The 19936-nt window shown below is 36.4% G+C and overlaps 1 protein-coding gene and 1 long non-coding RNA gene across 2 annotated transcripts in view; one reads left to right on the top strand and one right to left on the bottom strand.

Moving 5' to 3' along the window:
- Window positions 1-19936, top strand: part of LOC140224286 (uncharacterized) — a 151095-nt gene that overhangs the window by 67434 nt on the left and 63725 nt on the right. The gene's annotated exons all lie outside the window — the stretch shown is intronic.
- Window positions 1319-19888, bottom strand: LeuRS-m (Leucyl-tRNA synthetase, mitochondrial). The gene is made up of 11 exons (XM_019057476.2): window positions 19197-19888; window positions 18074-18289; window positions 17290-17532; window positions 15417-15559; window positions 13323-14030; window positions 12398-12564; window positions 10933-11106; window positions 8771-8956; window positions 6387-6625; window positions 4435-4662; window positions 1319-3070 (listed from the first exon to the last, which is right to left on the bottom strand). Exons 1-11 carry the CDS (start codon window positions 19293-19295, stop codon window positions 2843-2845), a joined length of 2631 nt encoding a protein of 876 aa, XP_018913021.2. The 5' UTR covers window positions 19296-19888; the 3' UTR covers window positions 1319-2842.

Raw genomic sequence — 19936 nt, 5'->3', positions numbered from 1 at the left:
AGTTTGTCGTGAGTTCAACCTGACGTAGGGACGTCAAAGCAGCGAGAAGACATAGCCGACCAATCACGCTCCGCCTTTTAAGCTATGTCATCTATGTCGTCCCGACAAACAAAAAATTTCAACTATCAGGCTGCAGGTGAATTGGTGCCTGGACGCACAATATGGATGAAACCCATTGTGTCCACCACCATTGTGAACACTGTCATGCGAAGATTTGGTGATCGGCCAGATCTTATTAAATATTGCTGAATATCTTGCTCAAACCATCAATACATGATTCTGCAATTACCTGGCACATCTGACCCTATCTTTTCGCCTCTATAACAGATGCATCAGTCTCTTGCGTAAACTACTTATGTAAAAGTTGAAATTTAAATTTGTGCTCAGAGGAGCACGAAACAGTTACAACGCAGGGAATCAAGAGCAACAAAATTAGCAACAGCTACTTGGAATTGCCATGAGTCTGAGAGGCTTTAGTGATCACAATTTGATTGTCAGAAAAAATAACGTTTAAGTGTATCCCATACGGATTCAGGCTTCGCAACTTCAATTGCTGTTGCCTTAATAATTCTATGGTCAGTTAGCAAGGTCACTTATGAAATCAGAAGTCAAATATGGCTAAAACTAACTCTTTCATGAGACCTTGCCCAACTCCTACGCATCCTATATATTGATCAGTTGAGTTTTTCTGAGAAAATTGTTCAGATCTCCTACTACTTGAGGCTGCACTTATAAGGAAGCACTTACAACACAGTTTTAAAAAACAGTTCCTCTACTATTGATATGATAGTTGCACACCGCAGTGGAATTCAAAGATTATCTGTAGACCTAAATCCACGATCAGCCTGAGCTTAAGTTCGTGTCAGTTTGGCATTTGCTTTATAATCGAATTTCTAAAATTTGATGGGTTTCAATTGACTAGTAGTTGACTAGAAGAAGGGTGAGAAGACAAAGGGAATTCATCTATATTTCTGAGGATTTGGCAGCCCGCTAAATCCTGTCATTAGCGAAGCAACAAACTCATCAAACTGATGCCAAACTTTAGCTCAGTCTGATAGTCGATTTAGGCATGACGAATGAACTAATAAGCATTGGTTTTTTGTTCCTATCAGTACCTCATAATAGGCGAGAGGATAGGGAATATACATGATTCTTGAGGATAATTCTGCCCACTGGTGAATTTTCAAGTTATGATGTGATGACCACATTTGCAGGATGTACTTCGATGTGTAGTTCAAAAGGTGAACTTCTTGAATATGTTCTCAAGTAAATTTTCTTTTCTTAAGGTCTCATATATAATAGATGATCAAGGAAAAAATTTTCTTATTCTCAATGATATTTTTTATTTCACTGACAACCATTTAGCAAAAACCAATGGACAAAACCTTTGGTCACAATCATTACATGCTGAATCACAGAAGGCCATTAACTGCGTTGATGCAGAAAGAGAGGCTCACTGATGGTACCACTGGAGTATTTTCTGCTCAAAGGGTTGGGACTTACTGAGGTACTGAGGCCCATCATAAAATGAGAGAACTTGTCCCTTGCGTCAAGGTAGCTAATAATGGTGTATTAATAGGTAAGTTGTACAATATTCCATTACTGAATAGAGGGCAAGTACTCAGTAAAGAGTAACAGTGGTAGATCTACCCATTCTACCGCCCTCTCCCTCAGGGGATGACATCTGATAGGGGTACTAGTGCTATAAAATGCAGAACTAGTTGTTGACAGTATGAATCTAATTCTCAACAAGAGGAATTATCCTTTCCGCACTTGCAAGCTGAATTGCTTTTCAACACGAGTGTAAGTGTATGGAGGGCTGGGGCCTGTCAAAATTAGTGGAAATTCTGAGTTGGGTATTTGTCAATTACATAAAGTTATTGTCTCGGGGTATGCACTATAAAACTAATCACCAAGTTAGTTTAATCATCCTATAATATGAACCAGCTCATCTGTGTGCTGCCAAAGGCTCTTGCCTCTAAGGGAAGTTTCCATGAGATTAGTTGCAGGGTCGCATTCGGAGGCAAATCAAATCACCGAAGTTAATGAATTGGGAGTCAGAACTAAAGCTGTGACCAAGGAAAAGGAAGCCTCTTCAACATGACAACTATTCGCTGATATCCAGACTTCATTTTGAAACTATTTGGCTGCAAATCGCATATTCTAAGGAGCCCAGCATCCTGTGAGGAGGCAAAATTGATCATTTATGTTTCGCTAATTGGCAGGATTTATATTGCTATAATTTCACTTCACAGCAATCCGGCTTGTTGGAATCAAAAGTCATGTGACAAGGCACTCTGATACAAAGCTCTTTTACCGGATATAAGCTTCATGCCTGGTAGCAGAACAAATTTTTGTTTTTCCCAAAAAAGTATAAAAAAACATACCTGTTATCTAAATGATCGTTTAATATAAAAAATGTGTGACGCTTATGCAAGAAAAAATCGAAGTTCAGACCTGACCGTAATATATGAAAAATGATAAAAGCTAGATAAGGTCCTTTTTTTTATACATAAATGTTTTATTTTTTATATAACGCATGCATACGAAAGTGTTAAAAGTGAAAATTTTTATGTAACTATTATATAGAAAATAGGTCATCATTTTCGTGAGCTTTTCGCGAATCAGAAGAATTTTTAGTATGTTCGCGAAAAGCTCACGAAAATTATGACTTTTTTCTTATATAATGGTTACCTAAAAATGTTCACTATTAACACTTTAGTATGCATGGATTATATAGAAAAATTAACTTCCGTACATAATATTTATCTTTTCCTTCTATGGTTCTGCTACTAGGGATCATCTCTGAGGAATTCAAATAGGAGCAACCAGAGCTGTAGAATTAGGAAGTTTCTAATTCCTCATCTTCATGGTTCTTCTTCTTGGTCTTAAACTCAATTATGTGATCGTAATCTTCAGTGCAAGTATAAATTGTTTCTATGATTTCCTTATTTGATAGGGTTCGTCGTATATTTGGAAGAGACACTGCTATTTCAATGGCTTCTTTTTTCGTTAGCCGTTGTAACTCTGAGTACTTGATTGAATATTCATGTTTCACAGCACTGTTCACCTGAAAAAATAAGTTTCCAATAGTGAAAACATCCAAGCAAGAATGATTTGAAAGGATGTGGAGAACTGGAGAATTGTTTATTACAGTTCACCGTATTATCTACTTTGAGCATGTCAACATCTACAAGAATAGATCACAGTTTAAAATAGACTACAGTGTTGACATCATGAGTGCTACCTTGCTGGGTTGAAGCAGATGTATCAAATTTTGCTTTCAGACTATTTCGAAGCTTTTTGCTGGGCAGTTTTAAGAGCAACAATATGAAAATCAGCTTGTTTAGAAACTTGATAAATGTGAGAATGAGATCTTAAAAGTTGGTAGTAACCTCTGGAAGTGGTGTGATATTCATAAGATCTGTGAAAGGTGGTTCTAAGACTTCAAAGGGCCTGAATGTCAGGATGACCTGGCTTTGCTGTTACAACCTTAACAGAGCACTCAACAAGGTATGAATGTAAGCATTCTGATGCATATTTTCTCTTCAAAATTTCACGAAAGCACGATTTGCACAGTGACAGTTATGGAAAAGAACTCCCAACCAACCAACCTTCATATTGAACAATGGTTTTGAAAAAAATCATTACCCTCTTAAATGAAAAACTAAAATCAAATCGCACACTAACAGCGTTTTGGTAGGCTTCTCAATAGAGTCGTGTTCTTTCCCTGCTCAGTATTGTTCCAAATGTACCCATAACTGGCAATAGCTGTATTCAGATCAGATTGTCACATTTTCATACCACAGAGACAACCACCGTAACGTTAAGTATACAATTTAACTAAAGTAGATCATTATTTATTTTTTCTAGGTGTGGGAAGTTGAAAAACGTTAATTCCTTGGTAGGGAGCTACTTTCAGTAATTTTCGTTGAACAAATCGTGTTAGACATGAAAACATGTATCATAGTGCCTAAGTTTACACCTCCTCTAGTAGTTATTAAAGCTGATAGTTAACATTCGCACTATGATAATGCTTGATAGCAAGTGAGTGAGAGATGTTGCCACGATACTCTGCTCATTGATCAGCAATGCTCCTGAACTTCCATGACCATTTGAGTCATTCAAATTTTTGTGCTATGTGAGTTCTGCGGCAGGTTAATCCAACTCTTTAAATTTTTTGCTTGTTATTAATAAATGAAAACTTTACAGCATTGATAGTATAATCAAACAAAATTTAAATCACGATTTTATCAAGTTCTCAGGCTTAAAATATTTAATTGTTTGACATAAAACGCTTTGATACTTAGCGAAATTGTTGTGTCCCGTATTAGACGAGTTAAAACCTTATTGAATGACAAGAAACTATGAATAACTCATGTTAGCTCCTCCTCTGTAATAATGAGACTCATGGAAAAATGTTAGTTGCTGTACCTTTACAATGAGACTCAAAGGGAAATCCTCATCCATGACTGGCCACCGCTGTTCAAAAACTGTAGCAGACCAGTTGTACTCGTGTTCGTTTAGCTTCTCAGGGACCGAGGAAATCCCTTCCCACAGCTGCGCAGCAAAGTGAGGAGCCATTGGAGCTGTGACAATTATCATGTCTGCAAGCGTTCGCTCATAGATTTTACTGAAATGGATAGTGGAGGAGGCACATTTCTAAAAAGAAAATCAAAAGGAATTTGTCTGCTTGAAGTTCAAGATTTTTTTTTAAACAAAATAGATAAAAACAGGGATGAAGTCTATAAGAATAGACAAAATATAAATATTTAATAGTGTTTGTCAAGCTTCTCTCAATCTCTAGAGTCCCAAGAATATTGGGTTGCATTTGATTTAAACCATAATAGTTCAGCTCAACAATTTTTTACTTTTTAGTTCTTTGCTGTCTTCAACATAATGCTTTATTTCATTAGACTATTAAAACAAATAATCAGAGGGATAAAAAGGATGAATTTAATAATATTTAAGTGCAGTACTAATAAATCAGCACTCCCACGGTGTAAGTCAGCGATCACATAACTTGTTTGCAGTGTCTGAAAATCTCCGCCTCCATGTTATTTTTTTTAAGGAGAACAAATTGACATCATTCCTTGAAGTTTTTTTTCGGAATTTTCTTCTCATAGAGGAGAAAAATCACAGCAGTTTTAAAGAATAGCCATTGAGTAGTTTTCCGTTTAAAAAATAAAGTATGACAGGAAGTCTACGACATCGCAAACCAAGTTATGTGATTGCCGACTTACATGTCTAAAATATAGTCTGGGTACTAGTGTAGCAAATGGCTAATCTACTTTTTTTTTCTATTAAAACAAGTAATGAACAAGTATTTTTTTCTTAACGTTGGAGGCACGACATTTTGAGAAAAATTTTAAGACATTATTGACAGACTGCTTCCTAAATGATGAATCATAGAGTTTAAACATTTCGATTATTTTTGTAAATACTAAATATTTCAGAACAGTTGGAAAAACAGTTTTTTTTCTCTTTTTACATGATTGAAAATAAATTACTTCACTGCACATGTTTCCTGTATCACCCAGACTGGTGGCTAGATATCAGAACCAAATTTTTACAGATATAGATCCCTTACTAAATATGTTAGACATGCAAAGAATTCGATTTTTCCCAAATGGTTAGTCACGTTTTTAGGCATAGAGAAGATACAGAAGGTAGTGGCAAGCGGCAAAATGTACTTTTCTATGTTACAGCTAAAACTAAAGCAGCCCTTCTGATTGGTCAATAGGATTGCGGGAAAACCAAGACCTCTGTGAAATTTAAAAAGGAGCGGAAAGGTTGTGAGGATCCCCCTTATTTTGGCTCTAAAAACTCGTCACTATGACTTTTTATGTTTCAATATGTTTTTCTATCAATGTTCGACTGTAACTGAAAATAATTTGTAAGTTAAAAATATATATTTCATATAATAACAACTTTTACCTCAACTCGTCCCGTTTTGAAGGTAAAACCATGTTAAATTACGTTCTGTGCGTCCAAAAAGCAGAAATTGGAGAATCATGGTAACTAATATATGACAATGTTAGTTTGAGTGGTGATGTAGATCTTCATACAGGTTCCATCATGTAATGCATGAAATGTACTTTCTTTTGAACAGCGCGCCAGTCGATGTACTTTTGTATGTCACAGCAAATCTTTAAGATGGCTGCCTTGCCACCACCTTCTGTATTTTCTCTATGGTTTTTAGGCTCTTAATCACAGATAAGTGAAAAAAACAACAAAGCGGCACTGGTCCAAAGACGCACGTTGTGGATCTTCAGATCAAAGTCGTATGATATCATGATGTCAGCTTGGTTATGACCATATGATCACAAACAGTTATATATATATAGCTCGGAGCTTATAGTATAGATATATAAACGTGACCTTACCCTCAAGGTAGTGGACATTGTGTAAAGTCTTGAGATAACTGTGTTAAGTAAATAAGCTTCAGAGTAATTGAATCCTACAGATTTGATGAACTTGTTCCGGTCATGATACAGCATTTCCTCATCTTGTGTAAGTCGGTCTGGATCAATGTAATTCACTGGTTCGTTCATATGACGACGACTTATAAAATATTTAACTATTTGCCAGACTTTACTTTGCCAGTTCAGAACTCCTCTAAACGCTGAAACAAGAGTACAAGATGGGTTTAGGAGCAAAAATTTAGAGTCTCATTGTTAGTAACATAAAATCAATTTACGCAAAATGCTTGTGTTCTTAGAAAAATTAGGTTTAGTGACATAAACAACAGCATAGGGTACATTTCTTACATGATCAATTTTGTTAAAGTCCGCAACTCTAATGATGAAAAATCACCAGACACGAGAAGGTTGGTGATGAGTCACTAGCGGTTTGGACCAAAATTTACGTAGTAAAAATCATTTGATTTTTCATCTCCTATGAATCATTTTTTGGAGAGTGAATTGTTATTTTTCGTTAAAATCTATTTAATTTTTTTCTATTTTAAATGCTGAAAAATTTACGACTCAAAATGGCTACCCTTATAAGTGAGGATAATTCAAGAAAAGAGAGAAAAGAGATCATGATCTTTTTTCTTGAATGATCATTTTATCCGGAAATTGCACAGATGTACTGGAATCAGCGTAACTGCATTTTATATTGCCTAATTTCCTCTTAAGTTCTACTTTATGATTACTTTCTTGTTAAAAAAAGAAAGGAAATGGGGCAACTTTTCGGATGATTCCGATTGAATCCATCCAATGATTACGATGGTGTTTAATAACATGCTGTTGAGATGATTTTCTCCAGTGTTACCATGCTCCTTATTCTCAATCTCTTTCTACCTTGAATATCCTCTCTCTTCCCGTGTATTGATGATACCAGTCAATCTGCGGTACGTTATTAGAGCCCTCAGAGTTGATAACCTTCTTTCATTTTGTGCTATCTTGATGACAGCACAATGGATGAAATTTATATGAGTGCATCAAATGCAGTTGATAACCGGACTACTATTACTGCATTGGTTCACTTCTGTTAAATTCGATCCAAAAGACCAAAGATATTATAACAGTTAGATATGCGGCTAGGGCGGGGTAACCTGGACCTGCTAGGGGGTACATGCGCCTGGCAGATAGGCAGCGCGTTTTATGCAGAGGCGAATTCTCCTATGGGAGAGATCACCTCTGCGTAAAACACGCTGCCTATCCGCCAGGCGCATGTACCCCCTAACAGGTCCAGATACCCCGCCCTAGGTAAGCCTGTACCGCATATCTAACCGTTACAATATCTTTGCCAAAACACAACAGAGAAACTGCATAAATGCGTATTTTGGTTGCGGTAGTTCAAAATTCCAACTCCTCCTTCAAATCTTCAAAGGAAATTGAGACAAAATCATGGCTTGAAATTTTTGCAGAATATTTTTCAAACAGCAGCCTGATATTCGAAATTTTTTGTTTGTCGGTGCGACATAGATGACATAGGTTAAAAGGCGGAGCGTGATTGGTCGGCTATGTCTTATCGCTGCTTTTTTGTGCCTTTGTCAGGTGGAATGGACGACATACTGTTGGAAACTTAAGAGAAGCCGTTAGCTTATCGTGAGTTCAACCCGACATAGGCACAACAAAGCAGCGATAAGACATAGCCGACCAATCACGCTCCGCCTTTTAACCTATGTCATCTATGTCGTCCCGACAAACAAAAAATTTCAAAGAAAAGTCACTATGGTTTTCAAGAAATGGCGATGGGTGGTTTTCAAAGTAGAAATTAAAGTATGACCGTAAGTCAACAATGCTGCAAATCTTAATACCCATTTCTGGAGTTTCACCATTGATGAAGAGTATCATAGATAAAGGAGTTAAGTGAATATTTTATGAAAATGAATTTATTGACTATCTCCGGTAATAAGTCTCTCGCATTCTAGGTACTACTTGGTGGAAGAATAAACTTCTGAACTTACTTTTTTGAGGCAACATTTGAGTTTCAAAATTTAAAATTATGTCATAAGTTCCCATTTAATTTTTCAACTTGAAACACGTTCTTTTCAAGATCACAAAAACGTCACTTAACCTTAGAATCAGGGATAATGTCCTTCATACTCTCAATACAGGATACAAATTAAGTCTAGAGCCAGAATTTGAGAAACCAGTTTGACTTGGAAGTTGCTGATGTGTTCTCCATGTGGATTGAAGTCCTTACACTTATGTACAGCATTTTCACAGAAATTTCAAGAAGCATCTGAAAATTTGGCCCTTAATTTAATGCGAAAATTGTTTATTCCTTTCCGATATAAGAAGACAAAAAAATCACATACTCTGTGGGTCCCATTTTTTGTCGCTAGCTGGGGTCATTTGATCAAGAACCAGTAACCTTGTCGTGTCAACTCCATATTCTGCCAGAACAGCCTCTGGGTCTACCCCATTGCCTTTGGATTTGCTCATTTTTTCCCATTCTATGAGAACTTTTTCTCCTGTTTCCTTGTGCAAACCATGCGCCGGTCCTATTTCCGCAAACAATTCATTTCAAATTAATACAGGCTGAAAGACAGGGTCTTGACTTGAAGAAAAACACATTACAACAGCATAAGTCTGCAATCACACATCTTGTTTGTGGTGTCTGAAAATCTCCGCCTCTACGTTATTTTTTTAAAGAAGAACAAATTCACACCATCCCTCAAAGTTTTTGCAGAATTATCATCGCACAGAGAAGAAAAATCACGGCAGTTTTAAAAAATTGCTGTTGAGTAGTTGTTCGTTTAAAAAATTAAGTATGACAGGAAGTCTGCGACATCCCAAACCGAGTTATGTGATGGCCGACTTACACTGTTGGTATGTACTACGCAATAGAATTCACTTAGATGTTTAAAAATTAAGACAGATTGAAAATAATCATTGAAGTATTCTACAAAACATTATCGAAGGATCAACCAAAAAGTTAAAACTCAGAAATTTTCTACATACTTCAGTCTTGAAATAAGCAATAAAATGCCTGATTTTTTCCTTCTAGAGAAAGATTTGGCCCAGCTATTTAGCTGAAGACTCAAAAATTCAAACACCTTTACTTCCTCTTACAACTTGACAAACATGAGGAAGTTGAACAGACTAATATGCAACATTCACCTGACTCTTGCTCAGAACAAAAACCGGAGGTCTTCTCCCACTCTTTTCAGAGATCTTAAGAGTGTTGCACAAATTCTCATCTATTAATTTGAAAAAAGTACTAACAAAAGAAGAGACAAAAATTTTACTGTTTTTCATCCAATCAAATTTTAGACATGAAAACCACTTTCAAAGTCATCATAAATTAAGGCACATTTTGAGCCGAAAAATAATGGGCCTTATGATTTTGTAATGTTACCCCTACAATGAGCTGCAAGACGTGCACTAGATTTTTAGCAATATGTTACATGTTTTTTCATCAAAATTTCACTGAGAACATGATTTGTGCGACAAAAATTATTGAGAGTGACTCCTGGTCAAAATATTAACGTTATTCAATGCATAAATTCAAACTTTCCTGTCATAAAAACCTTAATCTACCTGAGTTGAATGACGCAATAAACTTACCCGTAACATTCTCTGCAATTTGAAAAAAATGGCAACCTCAATCTTGGCGTTTCCACAGAGCTTTCGAACATGTTTACACGTTGAACAACACAGGGTAAGGAAGGGACACTACTTGATTAAAAAGCAAACAAAAACTATTGTGGCACATAATTTGATTCATGTAAACTCTGGTTTTTCTTGTGAGCAGGACATAAAATTTTTTTTGAAACCAGTGTTACATAAAGATGTTGATACTTTGATCAAGAGTTGATTTCAATAATTTTTGTGGCACGAATTGTATATTATGTAACATTTTTAAAACGGCACATACATTACAATAGAACACTTAAACTTGTACCTTGTCTTAAGGACCATTGACAGACCATTGACCATTGACCTTGTTTTTTTCAACAGTTGTTTAAATTCTAGAGCAAACTGCCATTTGAAGTTATGTGATACTCTTGCCATGCAGACATAAGATCTATGTTGGTCAAAGCTATGGTCTAATGCTACTGATGCCATTAAAGCTGGGCACTTACCTAGTAAAAACAATTCTACATTCCTCATTAGATTCCTTTGACTTATCAATAACTTCTCAAGCTTGGAAAAGCATTTTTCAATGAACTTTACACAAGAACATAACACCTAGAAAATCCCTTGATTACACATTGCTTTACTACATTAGAGCGCATCTGAATCAAAAGGGACTGTATCCATTCTGACATGAGCCCTGTGGTCCATAATATTACATACGTTCCATGGCTCATGTCAAATTGGATATAATTCTCTCTGATTTAAATAAATCCATTTGAGCAAAATTGTTTCATAGGCTATGACTTGCACTCAAATATTGGAGCACATTAAGAGCAAATAAAATCAGTATTCCAGGAAAAGGTTTGACAGTTGTGAGGACAAGGTCTTAAATACGAACCTTCTATTGTTACATCAGACTCTCTTAGATATCTTCCACTTTTTTCCAGCCTATACGATTTGCCTTTCATCATGCCTTGGACAAGGAGTTGGTGAAAAGGCTCCTTGTTTGGCACCCATCCAAGAGAATGCAGAAAATGGTTCATGAATCGAGCATAGTATAAGTGTAGTACAGCTAAAAAAAAATTAAACTATGAACTTGTAGCGGTAACACTGTTAGTATGGAGCTAAGCAATTTTAGTACTTTGGCTTGCGTAAAATTTTGCAAGAAACTCTATAGTGCCACCGGTTTTCTCAGAAACAAATCATCAAGCTCAAAAAAGTTCTCAAAGTTGAGGCCGAAATGGAGGAGATTACCTACGTTATGGGGAGAGTCCACATCTATATCTAGGTATTTGAACTCTTTGTGTAGAGATAGGGACTAGGGAGTGAATAAACTAGTAGGATTGCCACTATACGAGGGGACTCTAACGCTTTAGACATGGCAACCCTGCTGATGTATTCACTCCCTATCTGTGCAAGAAGAGTTCGACTGCACATGGATGTGGGCTCTCCCCATGACGTAGGCAATCCCCTTCATTATGGCTTCAGCTTTGAAATCTTTCTTTTGAGCGTGAGGAATTGTTGTTGAGAAAACCAGTGTGTTTTAAGTGAAATTTTTCAAAAGATAAAGTAACCACCTTAATTGCAAATCTCTCCAGCATGCCAGAGCAAAATTCCTTGATTTCTTTTATCGATACATTGACAATAGTTGAGAAGATGAGTAAAAATTTGACAATGACATGTTGAAGCATTTGGACGAGATTGAGCTTATAATTGGATGTATTAATGCTAAAAGGAACTATGTGCACAGGGTTTGTGTGCAACACAGTTCCTTTTAGCAAAAATACGTTCAATTTTCAAAAGTTTGCAGTTTCATTGGGGTAAATGTACCTAAGCTTACTTTCTCCTATTCATACACTGTTTTTAGTTAGCTTCCTTGTAAATAACTAAAGTAAAAAACTGTTCATCTGTAATTAGGATTACGACATCATGAATCACCGTTCAGGTTAAAAAATGTTTTAATTAAAAAAAAAGTATCATTGAAAAATATTCACTGAAGAGTTCAAGGCGCCAGTTCTCCACCATCAAGTCTTTTACTGATAACAACAGTTCATCTACCAAGATAAATTTCTTTCATGATAGTCCTATGGACAATTGTGTTTCACTGAAGCATTTGATGGTATGTATACATACAACGATTAAGGAACATATTTATTCATCAGCAGTTAGCTTTCATGCGATAAAAGTTGTATGAAAAAATATATGGCCACTTCTTTGGAGGCAGAGAAAATTCTTGTTTAACCCAACTTTTTTTCAACAGTTTTCAAGGATTTGAGGACATTGTTTGAGGCCACAGTCAGTTGATTGGAAAAGGGACACCTTGACTACCCATGTTTAAAGAATATGATGAGAGGTAAAAATACCGTGTTCTTTTCCACCGATATAGATGTCTACAGGAAGAAGTTCCTGAGCTTTTTCGGGATCAAATGGAACTTTTTCGTTGGAAGCATCTGTGTACCTGAGGTAGTACCAGCTGGAATCGACAAAAGTATCAATTGTATCTGTCACACGCCTGGCTTGTCCACCGCAGCTGTTGGAAAATAAAAATGCTAAGTGATAGCTAACTAATACTAGTTTTCAAGGAATAAGATATAAATTACTCATTTGACACGATCATAGCAAGATTTAATGAATTGTTATTTTGGGTCAGGAAGTAATTTTTTAAATTAAATTTTATTTGCTTGCTTTATTTTTTACAACTGGACATCATTTTTGTCTATTTCATGACAATGTCTATAGCAAGGAAAGCCTTTGGAACCTTCTCAGAACTGAAAAAATAGAAGAGCTCCAGTTTGGTGCGGGAAAAACTGCACTGGAGAGAGAGAGTTTGTGAAAAATGATGATAGTTCGTTTTGTGGGCTTTCTCTAAAAACGGGGGGGGGGGGGGGGGAGGCCAACAGGAAAAAATGGGTATTTTTTACAAATTCAATTCTGTGAATGATTTTTTTAATTGTAACTATCCCTAAAGAAAGGAACTAAAACATGCAGAGTCAAGAGGTGTGAGCATGGTGGATTAAAATTTTAATCTTTTTTCTTAAAATTTTAATCTTTAATCTTAAAACTTGAATCTCTGCTCTTCGAACTCCAAATTTCAAACCGTCACGACAAGCAAAATTGGATGGTAGTTGTGCCAAAACTTCCTTAACGAAGTTCATCCTTCAATGAAAACTAATACATCGATTAAGGTATTTTCGTGGCAGACTGCTCCTCCTGTCGACGGACACATATAAATATAGGTCATATGAGAATAGAGGTCTGATTTAGAAATTGGTGAAGTGACCAACTCACCTAGGGCATGTAGTTTGAACCCAATTTTGAGCACTTGCAAGAGGTGAGACTCCCTTCACATGAAAGTTTATCTCCTTAAGAGGAGGTAACATAACAGGCAGCTGGTCATACGGGATGGGCTGGGGGGCGGCACAATTTTCACAATCGACAAGTGGTATTGGAGTCCCCCAATACCTCTGTCTCGATATCAGCCAGTCTCTTAACCTTGAGCTTACAGGGTAGCCACCAATATTCTTCTCCATTGCATAGTTACAAATTTCCTCCCTTGTTGAGAACATCGAGTCAAATTTCTTTGTCTCAATCCCTTTCTCTTGAGCAAATAAATTGTCCTCAGGAAAAATTTCTGGAAGACCAGCTTTGACATCCTGACATTCTTCGTATGTAACTGTGTCACTCACAAATATTGGGATGATGCTACCATTGATGGGGTTCTCCGCTTGAATTGAGAGGCGGCGGTTTTTATTTTGATCCAGAGTGGGCTCTAAGTGATCCAACATGCTTCCCGGCAAAACAGTTAAATACTGAATATTGTTGAGATGTTCTGGGTTTCGTATCCAAACAGTGATAAATGTTGGAATTTTTTGTTTCTCCAATACTAGATTGAAATTAAAACTATATCCATCGCACTTGCCTATCCAGTTCCTTTGCATGGCAAGAACTTCATCCCAATTTTTCAGAACATTTTTGTCGAGACCATCGTACAAACTCCTAAAAACAAGCATTCAGTGATTACCCAAGGAAAATTAGTACTTTAATGATATGTTCAGATGAAAACGGGGATAGTTGTCTGTGGAAAAATATGCAAAATGATAAAAATTGAACATGTGCAATTGTGCAAGAAGACAATTTGTGTGCACCTTTTTATCCAATAAAAATCTACAACTAGGAGCTGCAAGACAGTGAATTCATTTTCTCAATTTGAGATGTTTAATACATTCAGGAAAATTATGAAAATAAGAAAATACGTTTTTTCTCAGTCATTATTGACAATAGAAACTGAAATTTTGGGAACTCATTATCTCTTCACTAACATTAACATGGTCTTGAGTCTATGCCAAATAAGTTAATGCCCTTTCAGGGGGCAAAAGAATATCAGCTGTCTCCAGTTCAGCATAAGAGGTAAAAACGAGAGTCAAGATGGCTCATCTTTTGTTGCACTCTTAAAGAGCATGAACTTATTTAGTATGGATTCTACAAAATTCTATTCTACATTGCTTTAATTGAGGCAATCCAAAATTTCGAAAGGATTAGTAATTGCCTATTCCTTACTTTAAGGAAACATACTGATTTATTAAAATTCACGCGTACTTTTGCCATTGAATAATGCAATGGATCACACACAATTTCCCCGGAAATTGTGTGTGAAAATTGTGTCCTTTGTACCGAGTGTTTTGGGATTTGGATTGTAGCGAGTGATGTCTCATGGCCGGCTTTTCGGGGCCGGAGCTAAGTTCGGCCGGCTTCAGCTTTGACTCTGGGCAGTCGGCTGCGCATTTTGGGTGAGTGTACATTCGCTGAGGTCCGATGCCTTAAGCACTCGGAGATTGGCCTGCTTAGTTGTTGTGTTGGTGCATTTTCGTAGTCGCGAAGTTCGTGTGTTCGTCGTGTCCTGTTTAGCTCATAAGTGTTAGTGTTTGAGGAGATAAAGTGTGTTCCTCGTCAAAGCCGTGTTAGGAGTTATTTCCCCTGTATTAAGTTATGCTGCGCCCCCAAGGCAGATAGGCTCAGGGCTCCGAGACCCATCACCCGACTAACCCTGTGTCCATTACAATAATGTAGTCATCAATTTAGGAGATTGGAGTTTTGTGAAAGTGTTTCCAAACTCTAAAGGAATTTTTGAAAGACTTCAATTGGTGTGGCAATAGTGAGGGTGCTTAGTCTTTTGTAATAGTGAATAAAATTTTCAATATTTTTCTTACTGATGTAAGTAACTAAAAATAATCAGTAAAAAATTAAAAATTTAACAGAAGACTGCATTCTTCAACTTCTTAAGTACAAATTATTGGATCAAGAGAGAATTTGGTGATGAAACTGCCTGTGATAATGATGTGTTGCATCATGTAACAATCTAAACAAATTTTGAAAATTTCTTACTTAGCAAAAGCTGTTGTTTTGATGAACCATTGCTTCAAAACTTTCTTCTCTACTTTTGCACCAGAACGCCAAGAGTTGCCTTCTTGATCAACCTGTTCATCAGCCAGTACCGTCTCATCGACAGGATCCCAGTTAACAATAGCCTGATAAATAAATAATTACAAAATATTAGGTACCTCTTGTCTTAAAAAAAGCGACAGAGTCAATACTAAATCTAGCAGCAGGTGTACAAAAACGGTGGGAATGCTCGAAGCTGGGAAATAAATTTCTAGAGATTATAATCTATCCTGATACCTCCGCTAATACGGTTTGTCAATGCAGTTGCAGTTGACAATGTGATGGACCTCTAGACAAGGTATAAATTTAACCATTATGATATTCCCTTCACAATTTCTTTTGTCAAATCCAATTAGTAAATTACAACCATCACTTTAAAGTGATGGCCAGTAACTAAAAATTCTGCCTGAGATGGATTTCTAATTCAATTTCTAATATTCCATAGTTTATGGCTTCCATAAAACTTTTTGAGCAACCAAAGCATTACTAAGAATGTAAGAGCAATTTAAGGACAATAACAAATGATAAGAACAATACACAAATATAGCCCGAATAATGCAACAAAAAACAAACCAAAGAGTAACTGGCGGTAACTTCCCCCGTAATTTGTACCTTTTTAGCCTTCTTCATCCATCTCATTGTTTGTTTGTTGCTCAGTAGGATATTAAATGCGAAAGTATAAAAATGTATTTCTCAGATTGCAACATCATAAGTCTCCACTCATGTTTTATATTTTTGAAGGAAAATAATTGATCAACAGTTTCTATTGAAATTTCCTGTGACTTATTTTTATTCATTCTAAGAAACAATTTGCATAAAATTGCAAGGAAAAATTTTGATCATTTAGTTTTGCAGAAAGCAAAACATAGTCCAATGATTTTTAGTTATTTCACCAATTCACCATCCATTTTATATTACTAAAAACTAATAACAGGCCACATAATTGAGTGTGTTGTTATTATTCGTTCTAGTCCGAAATGATCTGGAAACCATCTGTAGTTGTCTTCCTGATCAGTTATAACCCGTACTACTCCTAGCAGCAAAGAGCAAATCATACCTCTCAGTCCCTCTGAGGCATTTGACTTGAAGCATGGAAGATTACACACTTGGAGGAGACATGCTCGTCAGCAATATTGTGCAGATGGTGAGGCCCGTCGTGACAAAGGACCCAAAGAGGAAGGCAAAGAGCATTGATACTGGCAAACACTGCTTTGTCGACAGTGCCACCTCTTGGCAGATGGACACCGAGCTAGACTCATGGTGGGCTGTAAGAAGCAGGATATGCAAATGGGATGCACAAAAACTGTCCCGATGAAGTAACTTTTGATATTGTTATATGGGTAAATAGAGGTCACCAGAGTAACAATGAAATAATAAATACTAAATATTATAATGCTGAAAATTCATTTTGAAAAATAATCAATATAAGTCGTGAATAGACTTGAACCCGGGACAATTTCTTTGCTGTTCTAAAACTGTAAGATACGGTGGGAGTGGACAGTATAGTAGATGTTTGAGTCTTCAAACACCCATCTGCAGTAACGATAGTAGCGCAGCTGATCAAGTGAATGCTGAACTACTGAATATTAATTGAATTTCTAGTGCAATTTATCCCATAGGTACTTCCCAAGCGTCTCGCATGCATCCTCCAGGTGTATGGTCTTTCATGCCCTGGGTCTCATCCCCTAATACGCAATTATACTGTGCAATGCAAATTTTTGAAGTCACCTTAGTTAAACATTAACCCTAAACCAAACCCATTAAGGTTTGACAAAGTTTGCTATTCTCCAAGCTGGTCAACTTGATACCAACTCACATCTTTCTGATACAGAAGTCCAGCATGAAATAATTTTAAAATAATATGTTGCGTCCACTTATAATAATTTGGATGACATGTTGTTAGCTCAGCATCCCAGTCGAAACTGAATCCAAAAGCCTGCAGCTGGGACTTCATGTTTGCTATATTGCTCAAAGTCCACTGGTCCGCCGGAATTTGGCGCTCGATTGCGGCATTTTCTGCCGGAAGGCCAAAAGCATCCCAGCCCATTGGTTGAAATACCTATCAAAAGAGAAACAAATCATTACAATTTTGGTGCATATATCATAGTCCCTTCTGCCTTGGTCTTGTTAGTGATGTACTTAGGACATCTGGTGCAATGAAATCATCACACTCAAGAATGGAAGACTGAGAAAACCATAGTATGCATTACAGCAGAAGATGATGACAATCACAGTGTTTTTAACAAAGCAGTATACTTGGTACTGTTGGAGTTGGAAACAGGATATTTGGACAGCTCTTATTACTTCCGAATAATCTACAACTTGTAGTACATGTAGAAACAAAATTCTATGATTCACCCTTTCAATACAGTAGTTAGTTTACTGTTTTATACATGCACTGCACACTGCAGACAAGTTGAATTGTCTGGGGCTGTGCACTTTCTGAGGCTCCTTCATATTGATGAAAAGAGGCTGTTGGTATATGTTATTCATCGGTAAAGGTACAAACTACACCTCGAGCATTATTTACAATAATCATCTTACATACTTCTCAATGACTGGTTGGGCTGCCATTTTTTAAAATTTTGAGAGCAACTTACATTTCTTCCTTTCATGTGATTGAATCGAGCCAAAGTATCACTAATTGTGTAGACACGAATGTGTCCCATGTGCAGATTTCCAGATGGATACGGGAACTGTGAAAGAATGTATCGCTTAACTTTATCTTCATTGTGTCTGTCAAATCTCCTCTCATTGACTCTTTGACTCCAGATTGATTCAATTTCTTTCTTAGTGGCTACGTCAAAATATTTATCCTGGAAAAATAACGATGGAAACTTAAAAGGCGTAAAGGCATGTGTAGTTTATAAGTACTTAGGCTTCAGTATTACTTGAGGTATTTGAAACATTAAAAAATGAAAAAACATAGTTTTAATAAATGTGAAGCACTTTTGAAGATTCACCCCTAACTTATCAGGAGCTAATTTTAATACTTGACAATCATTGTACATCTAGAAGGCTAATCTATTCTAATTACCTACAGCATTTTATTTTCAACATTTCGTATGAAAAATTATGTTCACAACACAAATTTTATTTTATTCCAATCAAAAATTGCAATGTGCAATTCCAAAGTTGAAAGTGGGCACTGTTGGGAAAAGGAAACATCCAATACCTAATGATTGACTGTTCTAGATTTTTTACATAACTCATAACTTCAGTGTTTACAAATCGATAACTGAAGTGCGAGATTATGTATCTCTACATGTTAGATTGCAGACTTCTTACTTACCTTATTTGGACCGCGTTAAATGAAAAGGAACTAAGCCACATCAGCTATTGCCAAAATAATTGGGCAACTAAATTATTTACACGAAGACGGTTGTGCGGATTTTAATGCAAATTTCAGTGAATTTCCTCTACAGTACTAAGCAAATTCCTAAAAATTTTCAAACGAATCCACTCAAATGTTCTCTCAAAAAAAATTAAATTGCCCAGTTAAATTTGGCAATAGCTGATGTGGCTTGGTTCCTTTCTGTTGAACGCCGTCCATTTTTCCCTAGGAAAACTAGACGATGTAACTTCTTGAAAAGTTCCTTGATTTTTCTTCTCTGTTAGCAGTATATTCTATATAAATTTCAAGCTATAAAGTTGAATTGTTGCTCTTCAATCTATTAAACTGCAAACAAAGATTTTGAGAGGGGTAAAAGTACCTTTTCTTACCCAGATATTTTCAGAAAAGTGCCTCAGATTTACTACTGAGAGGCAAGTTGAAGAGTATTGTTTGTTCGTTGTCCAATGGAGAATATTTTGCACCTTCATTTTACCAAATCAGCGTCCTCAAGAGGCTGTTGATGGAACTGACAGTAAATCGGTGATTGAACAATCAATACGTCAGATTTCTGATCTTCTTTTCTGAGTGGCTAAGCCAGTAGATGATGAATGGTAGGTAGTTGCTTTAAACCGTAAGCGTGCTGATTTTCAATGATAAACAAGGAATCGGAAAACAAAAGTGGATAGAATCAGGATGGATGGTTGGGACGCTCAAGGGGAAAGTATGAACGCTGTGCAGACCTCTTTAACTTCATGGCTGGTCCATTGGGTACAGACACGTGAGAAAACTTTTAGAGATATCTCGTAAAAGGCGAAGCTGAAGATATTGCGAGGAGCATACGTCTACTCTAGCTCGAGTATTTAAGTAAGTACATGTTAGATGGGACAATGAAAACATCAAACTTTCGAACAAAACTTCTCAAACATTCAGATGAAATAAAGTAAAACACTATTGTAAGTGGCTGAAGATTATGAAATTATGAACACTTTATCAAATTGCAATTACGAAAAGGGGACGTTCCTTGCATTACAACAATACAAAAAAAAACACAAGCACAAAAAGAAAACATGCCGAATTTTTAGGTTAGGTTAGGCAGTTATCAATGATAAAGAAATAAAATCTGATTGGC

Source organism: Bemisia tabaci, chromosome 1 (assembly GCF_918797505.1).
Source record: "Bemisia tabaci chromosome 1, PGI_BMITA_v3".
Taxonomy (NCBI): Eukaryota; Metazoa; Arthropoda; class Insecta; order Hemiptera; family Aleyrodidae; genus Bemisia; species Bemisia tabaci.
This window is presented reverse-complemented; position numbering and strand designations above follow the sequence as displayed.

Excerpts from the sequence above, each read along its gene's own strand:
- LeuRS-m (XM_019057476.2), bottom strand. The coding sequence starts at position 19,295 with ATGAAGGTGCAAAATATTCTCCATTGGACAACGAACAAACAATACTCT. Across the intron at positions 4,663-6,386 it reads CAATGTCCACTACCTTGAGG|AAATGTGCCTCCTCCACTAT; the intron begins GTAAGGTCACGT and ends TTTTCTTTTTAG. Across the intron at positions 3,071-4,434 it reads CTTTGAGTCTCATTGTAAAG|GTGAACAGTGCTGTGAAACA; the intron begins GTACAGCAACTA and ends TTATTTTTTCAG.